This window comes from Rhea americana, unplaced genomic scaffold, assembly GCF_003343005.1.
Source record: "Rhea americana isolate MKP2758 unplaced genomic scaffold, rheAme1 scaffold_8, whole genome shotgun sequence".
Taxonomy (NCBI): Eukaryota; Metazoa; Chordata; class Aves; order Rheiformes; family Rheidae; genus Rhea; species Rhea americana.
In genome coordinates this window covers 4,581,860-4,599,334 of record NW_028186978.1, presented here as the reverse complement: position 1 = coordinate 4,599,334, position 17,475 = coordinate 4,581,860, and the positions used below count along the sequence as shown (strand labels likewise).

At 35.5% G+C, this 17,475-nt stretch overlaps 1 protein-coding gene across 2 annotated transcripts in view; it reads right to left on the bottom strand.

Annotated features, from left to right (window-relative positions):
* Window positions 1-17,475, bottom strand: part of ATP8A1 (ATPase phospholipid transporting 8A1) — a 118,134-nt gene that overhangs the window by 97,485 nt on the left and 3,174 nt on the right. For both annotated transcript variants that reach the window (XM_085322902.1, XM_085322904.1), the window contains exons 2-5: window positions 9,224-9,338; window positions 7,799-7,898; window positions 5,160-5,258; window positions 3,530-3,575 (exon numbers count right to left, since the gene is read on the bottom strand). In XM_085322902.1, coding sequence (XP_085179028.1) covers window positions 3,530-3,575; window positions 5,160-5,258; window positions 7,799-7,898; window positions 9,224-9,338 — 360 coding nt within the window. The remainder of the gene's footprint in view (window positions 1-3,529; window positions 3,576-5,159; window positions 5,259-7,798; window positions 7,899-9,223; window positions 9,339-17,475) is intronic.

Below are 17,475 nucleotides of genomic sequence, written 5' to 3'. Positions count from 1 at the left end.
AAAAAAAAAAAAAACCCAAGAATATACATTTGTTCAGTTTAAATACAAGAGGATCATTTCCTAAAAAAAGGTTCATATGAAGTCATCAGTAGGCTTAGGATACAGGTGTTCTTACTGTTACTGGTATGTCATGGAACTCCAGGATAAATTCAATCATCTGCAGACATCATCTCCATAAATATAGTATCAGTCCCCCAAATCAATCTGTGCCATTCAGCATAAGACTTGGTATAGTATTTCCCTGACATTGTAATGAATATTCCAATTACACCCCACTACCATAATTTTAAGTATTGCTACTACAAYACAAAAAGACAAAGTCCTGTTTGCCAGTTAACTGCCAGGATTATGTTCTCAAAGAATGATAAAGGTGAAATCTTTATTAACATCACTTAAAAAGGTATTGAAGATTGTTGTAAAAAATAAAATGAAAGTGCATTGACATGTATCAACATTCAGATAGCTTCAGGAGATTGCTCTCTTTCACTATGGCTCCTAGTTGTCGGGGGATCAGAGGGTCAGAATGCTTATCCAAATACCTAATCAGAATCCAATTATTATGAAAGCATGTTTTATTTCACAAAAGTGGATCAAAATCTGAGAATACATTGCCCTTGTATCCAAATCTTCCTTGTGATTCTGCCTATATTGGCCCCACTTATTTCATACTCCAAGAATTTCTTCAAACCAGTAATTAACTTGGTTAATAATTCTTTAGGAATAGTTTAGGAATTTAGAAAAAGTATTCTCAGCCCTTTCTCCCCAAACTATTAGTGCTGATATGCTTAGGAACAGTAAATGGAACAGCCTCCCTTTCAGATAGTAAACAAGATATTTTCAMGGCTATCTCACCTATCAGTCTATCAACACACTAAATCTTTTTTGACAAACCATTCCCTTTCAMTGGGAAAATTATGGATCCACAGTATGAGGACCAGTAGCAATATTGTCCCAAGTAACTCAAGATACTTGCTAACTGTGCCASCAACTACTTGCTTCCATTCCCTTCATTCCATTAATAGTGTAACTATTACAGTGGAGTTTTGTGGGTCCAAAATGTAAATAAGCCGCCAGAGGTGTCCAGGAGCTTCTCAAAAAGTGCAACCAGAAGTGCAGCTTTGCATTGCCACTGCCAAGGGGAGCTCCTGTTCTGCCCTCACCCCACACAAAGGTGCATGTTCTCACTGCTTAATGTGTGCTGGCGCCGGTGCTCGGTAGACTCTTTGATAAGCCAGTTTAGCAAACTGTTGGGTTTTTTTGCTGGGTTTGTCTAGCACAGCTAGTTAAAATAAGCTCACAGACAGATGAATCACTCATGAGACTGTATCAAGACCTGGAATCTCAGCAGTACTCCACCCTCAGCTTGATCCAATAAGCTTGTTGGCACAATTAACATACACTAGCATTCAATCAAATCTGTTTTCTTAAAAAAGTGGTGTTGCAATTCACTTCTTACACAACTGTTAGAGAACTTGCCCCACAAAAGTCATAGCCTTAGAAGCCTGGCTTTCAAATCCATATTCCCCCATTTTTTCAGCTAGTATCTCTAACAATTAGATTTCAAAAGCAAGGCTGTGGATAGGCATGTTCCATCTCCCTGACAGAAGTTTTCTTCACCACATTGTAGGAATACATGCTTCACTGTGCCAGAGTGTGTATGTGTATCTTGGTGTCTAGCTATTCAGTCTGGAGTAACAAAATCATCCCTAATGCAACTTAGTAAATCAAAATCTTCTGCAAAAGGTATTTATAGTAACAGAAATTTAGAAAGTTAATCAATTATATCTTGAATTAAATGATGGTCATTTAAAAGATAACCAAGTGGGGCTGGATATATTATACACTAAATATAAGCTACTTTTCAGAGCTACAGAACTGCTGAACAGGTATAAAAAAAAGATAGAGTACTGATTAACTCTAAATTACTGCTTTGACAACAGTACACTAAGGTCAGCATTGTGGTTATATAAACCACCATTAGCAAAAAAAAAAAAAAACAAAATAGAAAACAAAACAAAAAAAACTCTTCATTGCTAGCAATATTTTGTGTGTCCTCATTACAATTTCAACTGAAAGATGCTTTTTATGTATCCAGAATTTCAGGAATAGTCACCAAAGAGCCTCATGAGAGGTAACCAAACAGAGGAGGCTGGAAAGACAGTAAAACAACAGGTGTCTACTCATTTAAAACTTCTTATACCCTGGATGAGTTTGAGAAGGTACTTAAAGATTCAATGATAATTAAAACTGTTCACTACCTCAAAAGCTAGGTGAAAGAATTTGACATCTATGTTAAGCTTTTATTTGTTTTTGTGTACAGATATGAGATGATCTGTTTCTCTAGTTCTGTTCTCTCTATAATATTTCTAAACAATTCTCCTAACTCTACCTAAAACATCGGCTAAAAATGTCCAACCTAGAAAGAATGCTCAGATGCTTTATGGTCTAACCAATTAGAAACTAGAAAATTTCCCATGCTTTTAGTCAACTTATTCATCAAAATTGGGTGTTTTTGCCTCCACTCTACTTCTTCCACATCTGTTATTAAGCACTAGCTCATTTGTTGCTGAAGTTCATGTTGTTTTACATAAATTGTGCATATATCTTAAGTTAACTATAAAATTTATGTAGGCTTTAAAATTTAGAGTTTGAAATAATAAAAATTTCTAGTGGCTAAAAGTGCTAGGCAATTCTGATTATGTAACATCTTTAGTTAATGAGTGCAATCCTCCCTAAAAAGCTTAAGTATATGTTTTGCTTTCCTTTAAACAAACAAGATTCTACACCTAGCTGTATTAATTCTCTTCTGTGAAAAGCATAAAATAAGTCAACAGCAAAATCACAGGAAATCCGGTCCTTCCCTATTAAAATAACAGGACCAGCCCTATCAAGAAAGGCTTACCTCAGAACAGCCAAAATGAGAAGTTCAAAAGCAGCAAAGTGGGAATTTAACTTGAACTTTCTGCTTGACAAGTGTCTTTATCATTATAGGACATATTAACTAGTATCATCTTCACTACTCACAAACACACAAGCATTTTCATTCATCTTTAGCAACAATTTTGCAGCATCATTGAAAAGAGTTCAATTTTATGGGTTTTCCTTCCAATTCCAAAGTGTTCCAGAAATGAATTATTTCAAATTTGCTGGTCGAATAAAATTATGCTTTGAGAACTTACAAATTCAAAGACTTTTCGTCATAACTTGGTCCCACTCAATCCAGAGTTGTGATTAGCTCAATTAACAGCTACTGTATCACTTGGGTAAAGTGAGTTAAATCTAAAGTTTCTTAGGTGCCTTATAGATTTTTTTTTTAGATTGTATTTCATGTTGTGATTGCAAAATGATTTCAAATTGTCATTTTATATGTTTAAGTCCCAAATGTTGAAGTAATTTGCACAGCCAGTTTCCAGCTCAGTTACTTGCGTACTCAGCATCGTAGTTATGTTACTACCATTTGCAAAAAAAGAACCTAACCAAAATCAACTCTCTTCAAATTGCAGTTAAGAGGCTTTTAAAAAATTCTTACCTTGAGTTTGTTTCTTGTTCACTGCATTATCAGCTTTATGTCTTTTCTGAATTAAAAATGCATAGTGGTTAATGACATCAGTTAACACAAAAAAACCTTYCACATTTAAGATAAACACTGTATTTATTCATGAATTCAATAAACTGACTTAAAAACATTTTAACAGAACTACAGATTACTCACATAGTCACGACTATCAGGAAAAAAACACTTCCATTCGAAGTTAACAGTGTAATACTAAAATATCCTCCTATGTGGGCAATTGCTATACAGACCAGTTCCTTTAGATACAAAAAGTGCTGTATTTATGTACCATATTATTATTTATGAATCATAACCTTGCCCTCTACTACAACTGGAATATGATTCTAAAGAAACAAAGATCACGGAATCATTCTTCAAACAAGCACTGGGTTTAGATTACAAACCAGGCAATGATTATTGAATGAACATATGACTTATCTTCCACGCAAATGCCCTACAGACTCTAGGGCAAAAGAAAAAATTGAAAAACCCCAGTCCACAACCAAAAGGGCAATGGTGTCTCTCAGTTTTCATGTAGCTGTTAAAAAAACTTCTGATAAAAATCTTCTGATGTAGCTAAAACAGCAGCATTTTCAAGGCATAATCAAGTCATTTTGGCTACAAAAAGGTCAAGAAAATACTAGTTTAAACAAAATATCTAGGAGTAAGAAATTCTTTTTTTTCCTGAGCAGGTTTATCCCATGGTGTAGCATTGCTAAGTTTGGCTCTTCTCCATGAAGGAAGGAAAGTCTACTAGGATGCCTCAAACTGAACAGAGGCTCACTCTGCTGCTGATTTAGGGTAAATACTAGCAGTGATTGCAGCTTAGATGCTGAGGAGACTCTCATTGACAAAATAAAGCTCCCTTCATTGCTAGGGAAAACTACTACTTGCTCCACCAATGGCTAATGTATAGTGGGTAAAATATGAGACTTATTTACACACTGGTTTGGCATGATCATGGCATAGGAAAACTAAAAAACTAGAAATAAAAAAAATTCTATAAAATTTTAAAACTGAATATAGCATTCAGAGGTTGAAGTTAAATCCAGCTCACAAGTATTACCAGTAGGAATAAAGAACTCTGCTCAGGTAGGAAGAAAAAACAACTTGACTAATCAGATAATTTTTTTAAAGGTTACTTAGTTTTAAGTAACCTTCATCATTCTGAGATGAAGTCACTAAATTTCAATCTTCTTTTATTAGAGTCCTTGTTCAAGAAAACTGGCAACACTCTGCACTTCTCTGGGCTCTTTGGAGTCAGTAGAACTTACTAGTGTTGTTTACAAATCACACTTCACTTGCAGAATGCTTGTACATCATCAATGAGAATTGTTTAAGTAACTCATTGCAGTCAAACAATTACCCTATATAATAAACATTAATCATTGTTTTACCATGATGTTATCACTTCTAGACATAGTAAGCACTTTCAAAGCATAACACCATATTCTAAAGTTTTGCATCCTCAGAAGTAGCTTTAAAAGCTTTCAGCAACATCCAGAAGCCAAGAATGGCTTCACATACATTTATTTTACAAAATTTCTGCAATATCATCTATCAAAATTTGAAAGTTACTTACAGAATATTTCTATTAAATACTTACAATATCCTCTATTATCTCCTTGACTGCAGCTACAGCTAAAATAAATAAGAGAGGAACCAATGTTGTGTAACGACCTGTTGGTGATACATCTGGAATTTGCTATTAAAAAGAAAAAGAGAGAGAAAAGCTTTGTTTGTATTCCTAGCTAATAATATATTTTTATTACAAGAAGTAGAACTTGCACAGGATGTTGATTATTTCCAAGTGAGGGTCATTGTGCTAGAATCAAAAGAAGCTGCTACAATTAACAGAAAATTACATTTTAAATTGTACTCAGTGGAGTTATTTTCAGAGATCTTAGTATCTATTTCAGTGTTTCAAATCAAATATGTATTTATAAAATATAGGCTTTTTTCAGTTTACAGATTTGTATCAGAGTAGATACAAGTCAAAGGCATTTTTAGTTTCTCATAGTTTTAGTTTATAACTTTTTTTTTTTTTTACAAGTTGCTATTTGACAAATCTCAAATAACCACTTTCTGCCAGATTATTATAAGAAATAAGTTTTTGATAAGTAAGTACAGGTACAAATGATGTAAGCAAATGTGTGTATATGTAAARTAAATGCAGGAAGGAGATGACTACTTGTATGATATACATTGATGCCTCATAATCCACAATTATCTGAACATTATCTACAGTTTTCAATGGCAATGATAATTAGCGAGAATTATTTTCAGACTTGTAGACAGATTTATAGAAGGTAATGCAGCCAATATGACTACAAGGAAATCTTTGAAGAGTAGAGTATATTAATAAATGGTGCCTCAATGTGTTTAGAACATATCCTCAATTTATCATCAAAAGTTTTGAGAAAAYAACCAACATTAATTATAACTGTAGACATTTTCTTTTGAATGCACAGCGCAGTGGCAGCAAAAGACCACACTTCTCAAGCAATTTAAGTGGAAACCAGACAAAAATAAGTTGATGTGTGGCAAATACCTGTTTGTTAGCTATGTGGCAAAGAGACAAGGTACTTGTCCAACTCTTCTAACCTTACTTTCCCTTCTCCATGTATTCCCAAGTGCCCCCATTCCAATTACACACTGTTTTCCAGGCAAAATGCAAAAGCAAAGGTGCATCACCCCATCAGCAGTTCCATTATCTCTCCTAGCACTCTGGTCTTGCGCTGATAACCTGATAGGAGATGGTGTGTAACTCCACAATTCCTTCGTCACAGCCTTCTTCCTGCAACACTGCAAACACCCACCTGCTACGTTCTCTCTCAATCATGCCAAGTCTCAGACAGCTTCTGAAACTTCACATTCTGCATCTTCTGGTGTGACTTGCAAAGTGACACCAGGGTAAGGAAAGCAACAAAAGAAATATTGCTACACCATTAGATTAACCTTGACATGCCAGAGAGGTTCAAGAAGCTGCTTCTTTAGGAACCACAGGTTTCCAAGCAGACAAAGCTAATGAAACTCCAAACTTAAGATTTTTCTTTTAAAAAAAAAAATTCCAAGAAAACAGTGTAAGCACTCTGTGCAGATGCATCCTAAGAAACTTTTCCACACACTCATCCTTTTCAAGCAAAGAAACTTGAATGTCTACAGAGGAATCAACATTCACTTGCTGAAACATCTGAACTGAGGAAGGAGAAAAGGTACAAATGGCAGTGCTTTTATTTTAGCTATTTTTTTCCCCTTACATAAATTCCTAACACAATGATCTCAAAAATCAACACACTATAAAGTATGCATTAAAAGCACATTTTTGCATAATTGCTATCAAATATTATTAGAATACAGAACTAGTCAAGGGTAATTATCATGGTCCCTCCCCACTGTTCAATTTTTTTCATTAGCTATAACATTTGGAAAGTGAAAGCACTATACAAAAAAACCCACAATCTGCCTTATCAACCAATTAATGCAAAATTAAAATATTCTAGTATATCTGAAAAACATTATGTACTTTTTTCTCAAGTCTCAATAAGCTGTGTCAGGGACAGTTATTTCACAGAAGACCTTCACAAACTAATACTGAATGAAGCCACAGTGATGATAGTGATGATACAAGAAGGACAGTATGCTTTTTTTTCCCCAACCAGTGCATCTAACTAGCACCCAAATGTGAAATGCCTATTGTATTTCAGCCACTTGTTTCTAGAAAAACAAAACAAAATAGAAAAAACCAAAAAATAAAAAAAACAGCTGAAGTTAAATTTTTATCCACTATAGTCTACAAATAATCACTTCTCCTCAGTATCAACTCTCTAATCCCTCAAAACACACTATTTCTGTGAATAGAACAGGCTTAAAGTGCAGAAAGTTCATATTTTCAGGCAGTACCCTCCATTATAAGAAATAGCAATTATACGTAACATTTTTTCTATGAATAACAGATATTTTAAATGGGATTTTCCTGTAATAAATCTTTTTTTCAAGTGACATTTCAGTTATTCTTAACAGAATTCATACACAGATTTTTTTGGTAAAACAGGTATCCCCAAAGATTTTTTTTTTTTTTTAAAAAGTATTTATTAAAGGTATGTTACACAATATAGTAGCCTGCAAGGCTAACTAGCTCAGAAAGAAATAGCTTCAATATCTTTGCTGAAAGACAATATCACTGTCTGCTGCATAAATGTCCTCAACAGGTCTCAAACACTAGCATTTTACTGTTGGCCTTACCTGAAGTAACGCAATAAAAAGAAAAAATGCATTAGCAGCTCTTCTGAACTGGGAATAAAGGAATCTTGGCAGGAATGTGATTATGTTGTACTTCGCAGTGCTGACAGAAAGATAAAAACATGAACCCTTATTACATTCTTCAAATATATTCCTTCCCTCTCAGTTATCCAAGCTTTCAAATAAACCAGAGCCTTCTCTGAATCTTAATCTAGCTGCCAGATTCATTTTGCCTAAAATAGTAATTTAAAAGATTTTTACAAATGTTACTTTGGACCACAAAAAAGTGGGTATGAATTTGCCTGATTCAATGCATCCTCAAGATTAAAAACCCTAACAACAGGACCAACTGAATTTAAATGGAGCATTTAAGCAATAATTATAGAACATTATTTGGATATGAAAAACTGTACTCCTCACAGAAATGAAAGTTTGCTTTTCTTCTAACAGATAAAACATTAAGCGTAGCTTTCCTAGGCTGGAGAACAGAAAGCAGTTTATCCTTACTGCAATAATCTTAGCTAAATCATACACACAAAACAAGACTCCTGGCTCTATGTCAGCATTACATTTGTTTAAGAACAGACTGCTAACGTTTATCATCCTAAAACAATACTAATGGCCAAAACTGACAAGAAGACTAATAAGAATAGGTTAATCTTTCTTTTTTTTTTTTTTTTAATGTTAATAACATTTCCTTTAATGTAGCATAAAATGGGCAATTCAAAGAAGGAATTAACATATGGTGCAAAAAGCTTAGTATTGTCAGGAAACAAAGAAAAAGGCAGTAAAGATAACAGTTGTATATACAAGCAAAAAGTATTATAAAGTATATCCAGTTTATAGAAAAATGGCTTTATTCTTACTGTCTATAAAATGTCTGCATATGTTAAAGATACCTTCATAAAACTCACCTAGCTAGAACAGGGATATCTTTGCTATTCACTTATTTTTAATTTTAATAGCTTAACTGAAGGACATCATCAGATCTAAACTCAATAGAAAAAAAAATATATAATACTCAGCAATGGCCTAAAGCCCACCCTGGAAATTCAAGAATAGCCCCGTCAGCAATAACAGCAGCCCTGCAGCTGGTTAACTTAAAAAGGTGCAGAGTTTCTAAAGCATAAACAATGCCATGCTCAAGTAAAGCACTCTGTGCTTCCAGAAATACATTCAAAGATGAACTGAACTTCAACTGAACTGATAGTTGAGGAAAAAAAAATCTGTACTCTAAGGGATCTAGGGATATGCTGACGGTGTAGCCGTGAAGACAATGCTTTTCTGACTAAAGTATGCCCTCTAATTTCTTACCCAGACCTTTCTCACTCTGTTCTTAAAAATTCTGAAGATAAAGTCTGTAAAAGAAACAGCTCTGCTGACCTAGTCGTTCTGCAAGTAAGTATGTAGTAACATTGGAGTTAATACCTGACATGATTATTGCAGAATTTGGTTAACTGAGGCTGATTGATGAATATAGTTCTCAATTCCTCTTGATCAGCTAAAGAAGTTTTCTCTGAAACATCATCTGGCTTCTCATACCCTGTAAAAATACAGCAGGATTTTTAATATAAATATATACAGATTTTTAATATGAACAGATACATATACAAGATTCAAAAATCTTCACGACAAGAAAGGAAAAACTCAAGTCATGCCTATTGTGAGTATTAAATGAATGTATTTGCGTTTCTCACAATAACAAGTAAAGTTGACATAAGAACAAACCAAAAAAAACCTTTGCCTTTTTACTCATATTTGTGATTAGGCTATGTGGATAAAAAGTATGCAGTCAAGATATTTTGTAAAGCTATGGTAGTGAATAATAACTGTAAAATCTGCTGAATTCATGAGTACACCTTAACAGCTTGTGTTACTTCATGGCAATTATGAAATGAAATATAGGTATGTTGATGCACTTTGATCCAGAATATGAGCTTACAAAAAAAAGTCTCTTCCTTCTCTCCCTGCTGAATGATCTGTTAACAATTTGCAAGCCTCCAAAAATGTACTGAGATAAATAAGTATTTAATATGGAAGACACTAAATATGAAATATGAAATTAGAAATATGTGAACACTAACATAAGAAAAAAGCAAAAAGGTCAAGAACATACCAGTAATATCAGTAATTCTGGGCAACACAACAGAAATGTCATTACCTCCCAAATAAGCATCATAAACTCAGAATCTGTATATTGTGCACAGAGCATTTAATAGATCAGTTCTTAAGGTTTGCATGAAAAAATGTAACATTAGCTCATTACTGAATCTAAAGAAAAGTCAAATATTTTAAAGGATGCTTGTTTATAGCCTTCATACAATCTGTTCCATATTTTTAAATCTGTTTTCCTGTATTATATCTGCCTAATATATAAACAAAACATTCTTTCATTTTGAGTTTTTTTTTTCTTTTAATACATAGTTAAACACATGCACACAATAGTGTAACAATCAAGAGTTTGCTAATGTATAAATGCGCAGGCTGTTTCCTACAAAAGCTTTGTGAAAATGTAACCATTAATCCCAGTGGTAGAAAAACAGTTCATTAATAAGATATTTGAACAAAGAAATAGAATAAAAAGCATGTGTGTCATATAGATATCTCAAACTAAATGACTCAAAAATTCTGTTTATATTCACAAATTGCCCATGAATCTGAAAAATATGCAAAAAAAAATGCTTGTTTACAATTAAAACTAAATAAACACAGAAAATGAATGAAATTACCTACAGTTAGAGCAATTACATTCTTTCTACTTTTCTTCCTGATGAGCTTTTTAGTTGTAAAACACTCTCTGGTTCCCTTACTGCACTCTAATCAGATTTGCTTTTTATGATCAGTGCCAATTGCTTAGTGATCCTCCAGGAGAGCCCACGCCTGATTAAAGTTCATTAACGACCGCACTCTAATCTGCATCTCGCTTCAGTCTCTCTTATGCCAGGAAGCCCAGAAATGGGCCCAGCATGCCAGATATGTCTCGCAAGGAGAGGGGAAGGACCGGCTGGCAATGCTCTTCCTCATGGAGCCCACGATACCAATGGCATAGGATATTAATGGTCTTCTTTGCCGCAAGGGGGCATTACTGGCTCAYGGGCATTTCATTGTCCACCAGGACCTCCAGGGCTTTCTCTGCAAAGCCTCTCTCCAGCAGGTTGGCCCCTGGCATGTAATGGTGCATGGGGTTATTCCTTCCCTGGTGCAGGACTTTGTTGAACTTCATGAAATGCTTTTCTTCCCTTTTCTCCAGCCTGCCAAGGTCCCTCTATACGGCAGCAGAGATGATTTGCATGGCAAATCATCTGACATATTAACCACTCCTCCTGATTTCATATCATCTGCAAACTTAATGAGGGAGCACTCTGTCTCTTCATCCAGGCCTTTAAGGAAGATGTTAAACAGGATTAGACCAAGTATCAACCCCTGGGGTACCCTACTCATGACTGCTTCCACYTGGACTTTGTGTTGCTGATCATAACCAGTTAAAGCCAACATTTTAGCCATTCTTCAGTCCACCTCACCAGTCCACTCATCTAACCCATACTTCCATCAGTTTTTCTATAAGAATGTTATGAGAGACAATATCAAAAGCCTTACTAAAGTCAAGGTAAACCATATTCACTGCTCTCCTTTCATCCACCAAGCCAGTCATCTCATCATAGAAGACTATCTCCAGTCTTCATGAACCTTCCCCAATTGCCATGACCTTTCAAAGATAATTGAGAGTGGCATTACCATGACATTGGCCAGCTCCCTCAGCACCTGTGGGTGTACCCCAACAGGTCCCAGAGACTTGTGCATGTTAAGCTTGTTAATGTTCCCTGACCCGATCCTCCTTTACTGAGGGTACATCTTCCTTGCTCCAGCCTTTCCCACTGGTCTCAGAGGCCTGGAATCCGTGAAGGAACACATTAYCATTTAGAAGAAGGCACTGAGTACTTCATTGTTTTCCCATGTCCTTTGTTATCAGGTCCTCTGCCCATTCAGCAGTGGATCCATATTTTCCCCAGCCTTTCCTTTGCTGCTGATATATCTGGAAGCCCTTTCTGTTGCCCTTCAAGTACCTTGGCATACTCAACTTCAGATGCATTTTGGCTTTCCTAATCCAATCCCTGCATGCTCAGACAGTGCCTCTATATTTCTCCTAGGTCATGTGTCCCTGCTACCATCTCTTGTATGCTTCTTTTTTATATCTGAGTTTATTCAGGCATTTCTCATTCATCCTATGCAGGCCTCCTGCTACCTATGCTTGATTTCCTGCTTTTTGGGACAGACTAATCTTGAGCCTGTAGCAGGCGATCCTTTAAAAACAAGCCCACTGAGCATTGGTTAATGGGATACTAACACCTCAACTACTGCAGTTTTTCTGTATAATACTAATGGTTTATTCCCAGACAGGTGACTTTTGTATGTTCTTTGTTTCAGGTTGAGCACACAGAAGATAATGTCATTTGACTTGTAGTCCTTCTGAGCASCTGCAGACACAAAAGAGTCAAAGCTGAGTTTTGCACATATTATTCTATGAGCCGTGAGAAGTCTTGTAGCAATCTGTGTCTGTAAAAGGAGACAGCAATGCATCCTCAGAGAAGGCTTTTCACTGATGTCCCACCAATCACTCTCCCATTACAATGACGACCAATAGGCCTAGGTAGTTCATTCAGGCTGGAGGTAAAGCATAAACCGATCACTCCAAAGTTTGAAAAACATCATCATCATCATCATCATCATCTGTCTCTCTCTTTTTTTCTCTCTCTTCCCCCCTCCCCCCCCCGTGTGTGTGTGTGTAGTTGCTTGTAAAATAAGCAGTTCATGCTGTATGCCAAATAAGGAAGATACCCAGGGAAAAAAAAGTATGCTACAGGGCACCTGAATATCATATCATAATGTATATGCATTTGAAGGCTAATTAAGTTGCATATGAAATCTTAAAACTTATTTCTAGCACATACTATAAATAGTAGACTATGCAAAATTCAAACCATCTTCTAGTCCACTAACCTATTCCACATATTTGTTATTGCACATAAAACCAGTAGTTCTAGCCTCTTATCCATYACATGCAGGGCATATTTCATGCAATCACTTCCTTGAAAGGTCAAGTCTACACATATTAAATGAAATATATCTAGTGCAAAAAATCAGTAGAAACGTAATTTCATGCCATTTGCCATTCAGAATTCACATATTCTAAAATTAGGCTGAAAATCCACACCACTACAGTCATCTGCTCTATCTGCAGGTATTCCTTTATTTCTTTTCTTCCAATTCTCCCAATGAAAGACACATTCAACCCACTTCTACCAAAAATTCAGTATATAATACCAGAAGACCCTTCAGAAGAAGGGCAGCCAGCCTAAAGACTTGATGTATCTGAACAGATGCCCATACAATACTCCTCGATTCAAGGAACCACAAGCAAGCATGGGGCAGACTAAGTAGGCCACATCCTGCTCCTGTCATTACTTCTCCTGAGAGTGACAACTCCTTCCCACATTACACAGTTGGCTGTGTGTGACATCCATCACACTATTCCATGAGCATATATATCCCTATAACGCACATCTTTGACTAAGAATGCCAGAGTTTTAGTCAAGTCTCAGGTGCACATCCAATTACATGGTTATACATGATCAAATATGAATCCATCATATGCAAGTACACCTTCGTTCTGGGTGTAAGACACCTATTTGCCCATTCCCACTTGCCCATTGCTTGCATACTGACAGAAGTAAGGCAAATACCAGCAAGCATTAAACATTATATCTCACTGGTTTATTTAAATAACTATGAAACTACAGGCATTTATTTTTATATATCAGCATTAAAGCATAATTTATTTGCTCTTCAGGGAAGAAAAAAGGTGTAAAGGAGCTTCATAAAACATGCACTGCCTCAGTTCCCCTTATCTTGAGTTCATTTTTTCAACTTTACTAAAGTAGAATCTTAAGAGTTCAGCTCTGAGCTTTGTGCAGAGCCCTCAGTAGGCTGTAGCTTCAGCCAACCCAGTTCCCCTGCCCTGGAATGGCTATACTACCCTGAAAGTCTTAAAGGTTGCACGTTTCCCACCACTCCTCTGCCTAAACTTTARAATACATTCATTGGACTACACAGATTAAACTGACACACAAAACTAAGTATCAAGAGAACACAATCTTTCTTCGTGTGGGTGTGTATATGCATATCTACAAATATTTAAAAGCTAATATATTACTTAAAAATATTACACTGTCTAAAATTGACAATACACTTAATTTAAACAATTAGATTGTCTTCTAAGCACTAAGAGACACAAAATGCTCTTTGAAATTGCCTTCACATAGGATTACCTAAAAGAACGTTAAAAAGTGATGTAATTCTAGTCCAGCTTTTAATTATAGAGCTTCTGCATCCTACCATTCCACAATGTCACTTCTTTAGAAGAGTCATATACCTGTTTGCAACAATATCATTACACATTTTACTTGAATTATCTACAGAAGAACTTCAGCCAAGAGTCAGCATACAGATGTTTCAGCTCCTCTGCAGCTATGCAGTTACCCTAGTTAGCTAATACATACCTACTTAACAGCCAGAAATTGGGCACACTTCTTGCCAGGCAGCAGCTGATTTTCACAACCGCCCGAGGTCAAACAGAACCCTTTGTGCACAGCTGTCAGGCAAGTCAAACCTCAGGCATGGTTTCTGGCTCTCAGCACACCAAATGTCCTCAGGGGCACCACATCACCGCTGACCTGCATGCTGGGCCAGGCCTTCCCTAGAACACGGGTTACTTTTTTTGTTTCATTTAAAAAAGTCTAGACAGTATGTTTTGTACGTGAAACTCTCCAATACTTGCCAAGCTATAGGACTCTGTGTTCTTTTTACATTATATAGCTATCACCTTGAGCATGAATGGGCATTTTCCCACATGATGCATTCTATAGGATTGCAACTAAAAATCATCTAATGCATTCCCAGGGGGTTTTGTAGCCTGCATCTTCAGAAAGCCATTCTAAAGCATTCAAATTTTCTGCCATGTCTCACCCACACTCCTCTAGTATAAACAGATTTATTCATCACAAGCTTAATTATAACCACTCTTTCAAACATGACCTGCAAGGAAATTTGATTCACATTACGTAAATACATTGAATTGAAAAACTTGACATCAACTTGTTGGTACTCAAACAGTCAAAAAYAATGTCAGGCATGTTAAAAAAAATCCTAAGTAGTAGCCATAAATGAATGAGATCTTCAACCAAAAAAAAAGGATATTACACATTATGTGGGTTATACATTCATTTGAAACGCAAGCTACACTGCAGGGGACAGAAATCACGGCTGTAGATTTGCCCCAACATCATGATACCTGCTGTTCTCAAGCTCAGAGAGCATGAGACAGTCTGGCACCTTATGGGAAGTCATGTAGCTAAGATATGCCTCATTTAAACTATTTACTTTCAAGCAGGAAGTGGACATCTATTAAACTATACTTGTTAATGTTAGTTTACTGCATATGACACACCCTGACTTTAAGAGCTACATTTCTAAATTTTTTTTAAAAAAATTAAATCAGACATAATATTGCCTTAATTATAAGATTGTGCTCAACTGCTGACTAATTTAAAAGATATTTCAGTGCATTAGATCTACATACAAACTCAACACTTTGGAAGAAGAAAGCTATTACGTGCTGAGTTTCACCCTCCAGAAGAATAAGGATCCATTGGCATCAAAACATTTTGTACAAACTCAGCCTACTAATAAAATAAGCAGAGGCTTTTTTTCATAAAATATTGCTTGTAAGTAATCACAAAGATGAATAAAAACCCACTCATATTTAAGAATTGAATGAAAATTTCATCAGATCATCTCTTGGTGAAAGTAGCTATCATTTTTGATGAAGGAGGATTGAAATCATGCATTTAACACACCATAAGAATTAAAACAACTTGGCTGCCCTTCTGTAATCATGTAGGTTCCAAGACAACAGATGAATGCTGACCCAACTATTTAGCAAGATGAAAGAAAGAGAGAATATATAAATAAAACCTGATAGGAACAGGATAGGAACAGCAACCCAGATAGGAAACAGGAAAAAAAGAGAAAACCACAAGAAATGCACAATCATAGCAAAGCATCAGCTGTTTCAAAAATCTAATTATGAAGAAATATTGTGAAAAATAAATGTAAAATTTTAAAATGAATAATCATTCTAATCTCCGTTCAAAAAATGCACAATTACTATTACAAGTGTTAAATTGATGCCCATCTAACTCACTGCTTGTTTGTTGACACTATGATATCAGAGGAGCATTGTTCCAGGGTTTAACTTCATTTTAAAAGCACTGTCTCTCCTCTAGCTCTTATCTAAGGTTACAAAATATTTTGAAGTACTATTTAGCAATAATTTTAGTAATTCACATCTCGCAGAAACAAAAGAGTGATTATCACCTTTCAGACAGGAATTATAATGCTGCAATCAAAACATTTATTTACAAACCTGTTGCATAAAGCAGAATGATACTACATAATATTTTGTTTTTCACTTAAACCTTTTTTTTTTTTTTTTTTTATTATTAGCAGAACACAAAATCTGGAAGTTGTTGATGGACTAGCATAAAACACACAATGTCGTTCCAACTCACTTAATAAGTGAGGCTCAGTACAGGATTTCTTTAGATCTATTCAAAATTGAAGAATGGAAGTAAATTATCATAGAATCATAGAATCAGTAAGGTTGGAAGGGACCTCTGGAGATCTGCTAGTCCAACCTCCCTGCTCAGCAGGGTCATCTAGAGCATGTTAGACAGGGTTGCGTCCAGGCAGGCCTTGAAGATCTCCAGAGAAGGAGACTCCACAGCCTCTCTGGGCAACCTGGTCCAGTGCTCTGTCACAATTATACGCAACTTCTGAGAATTCTGAGAATATGGAGACTGAGTAGTTATGCCTTTTCAGAGTAAAAGCAGTATCTGCAAAGCTTTTGTAGTAAAATGCATATTTTTAAAAATAAAATAAACATTTCTTGAAAGCAACATCATCATCAATAACAAAACCCAAACAATCAACCTGAGATCCCATCAGTAAGAGACTTCACTAAAAACCACATCTTTCTTCCAGAGTAAACTAAGAAGAGGTTACTATGAAGGAGAATTTCCAAACAAGTTTTGGTAACTAAGTTTCTAACTTAGTAATTAACCCCCCCCCACACACACACAGATTCTAAACAATATACTATGAAGGACAGTTTCTAAACCAGCTTTGGTAACTGAGTTTCTAATTTAGTAATTAAAAAAGCACCCCCACAAATTCTAAACAATATACATTATTCAAATCATTTCCATCTTTTAATTTTTTCCTCTATAGCCTAAGCTAACATTTTCAGTTTTCACTCTTTAATATGATCTCATTTTCATTAAAAAAAAAAACAGTCCAGGATAAATGAAACAGAAAGAAATGAGAGGAGATGGAAATTTGTTGTTAAACTGTGCAACAAAAGTAACTATAAATGAAAGTCTAGTCCAGATTTGCTACAATCCAAGCTTAGACTATTGCTTCAGAAGTGTTTACCTGTATACACATCCACATCCACACACATACACTCTTGTGTAGTGTAAGTACCCTGGTTAGACACCCCTATATGGTCACTTAAAAATTTTGGAACTCATGAACTTTCCTGTTTCAATTCAAACTTTTTTTTT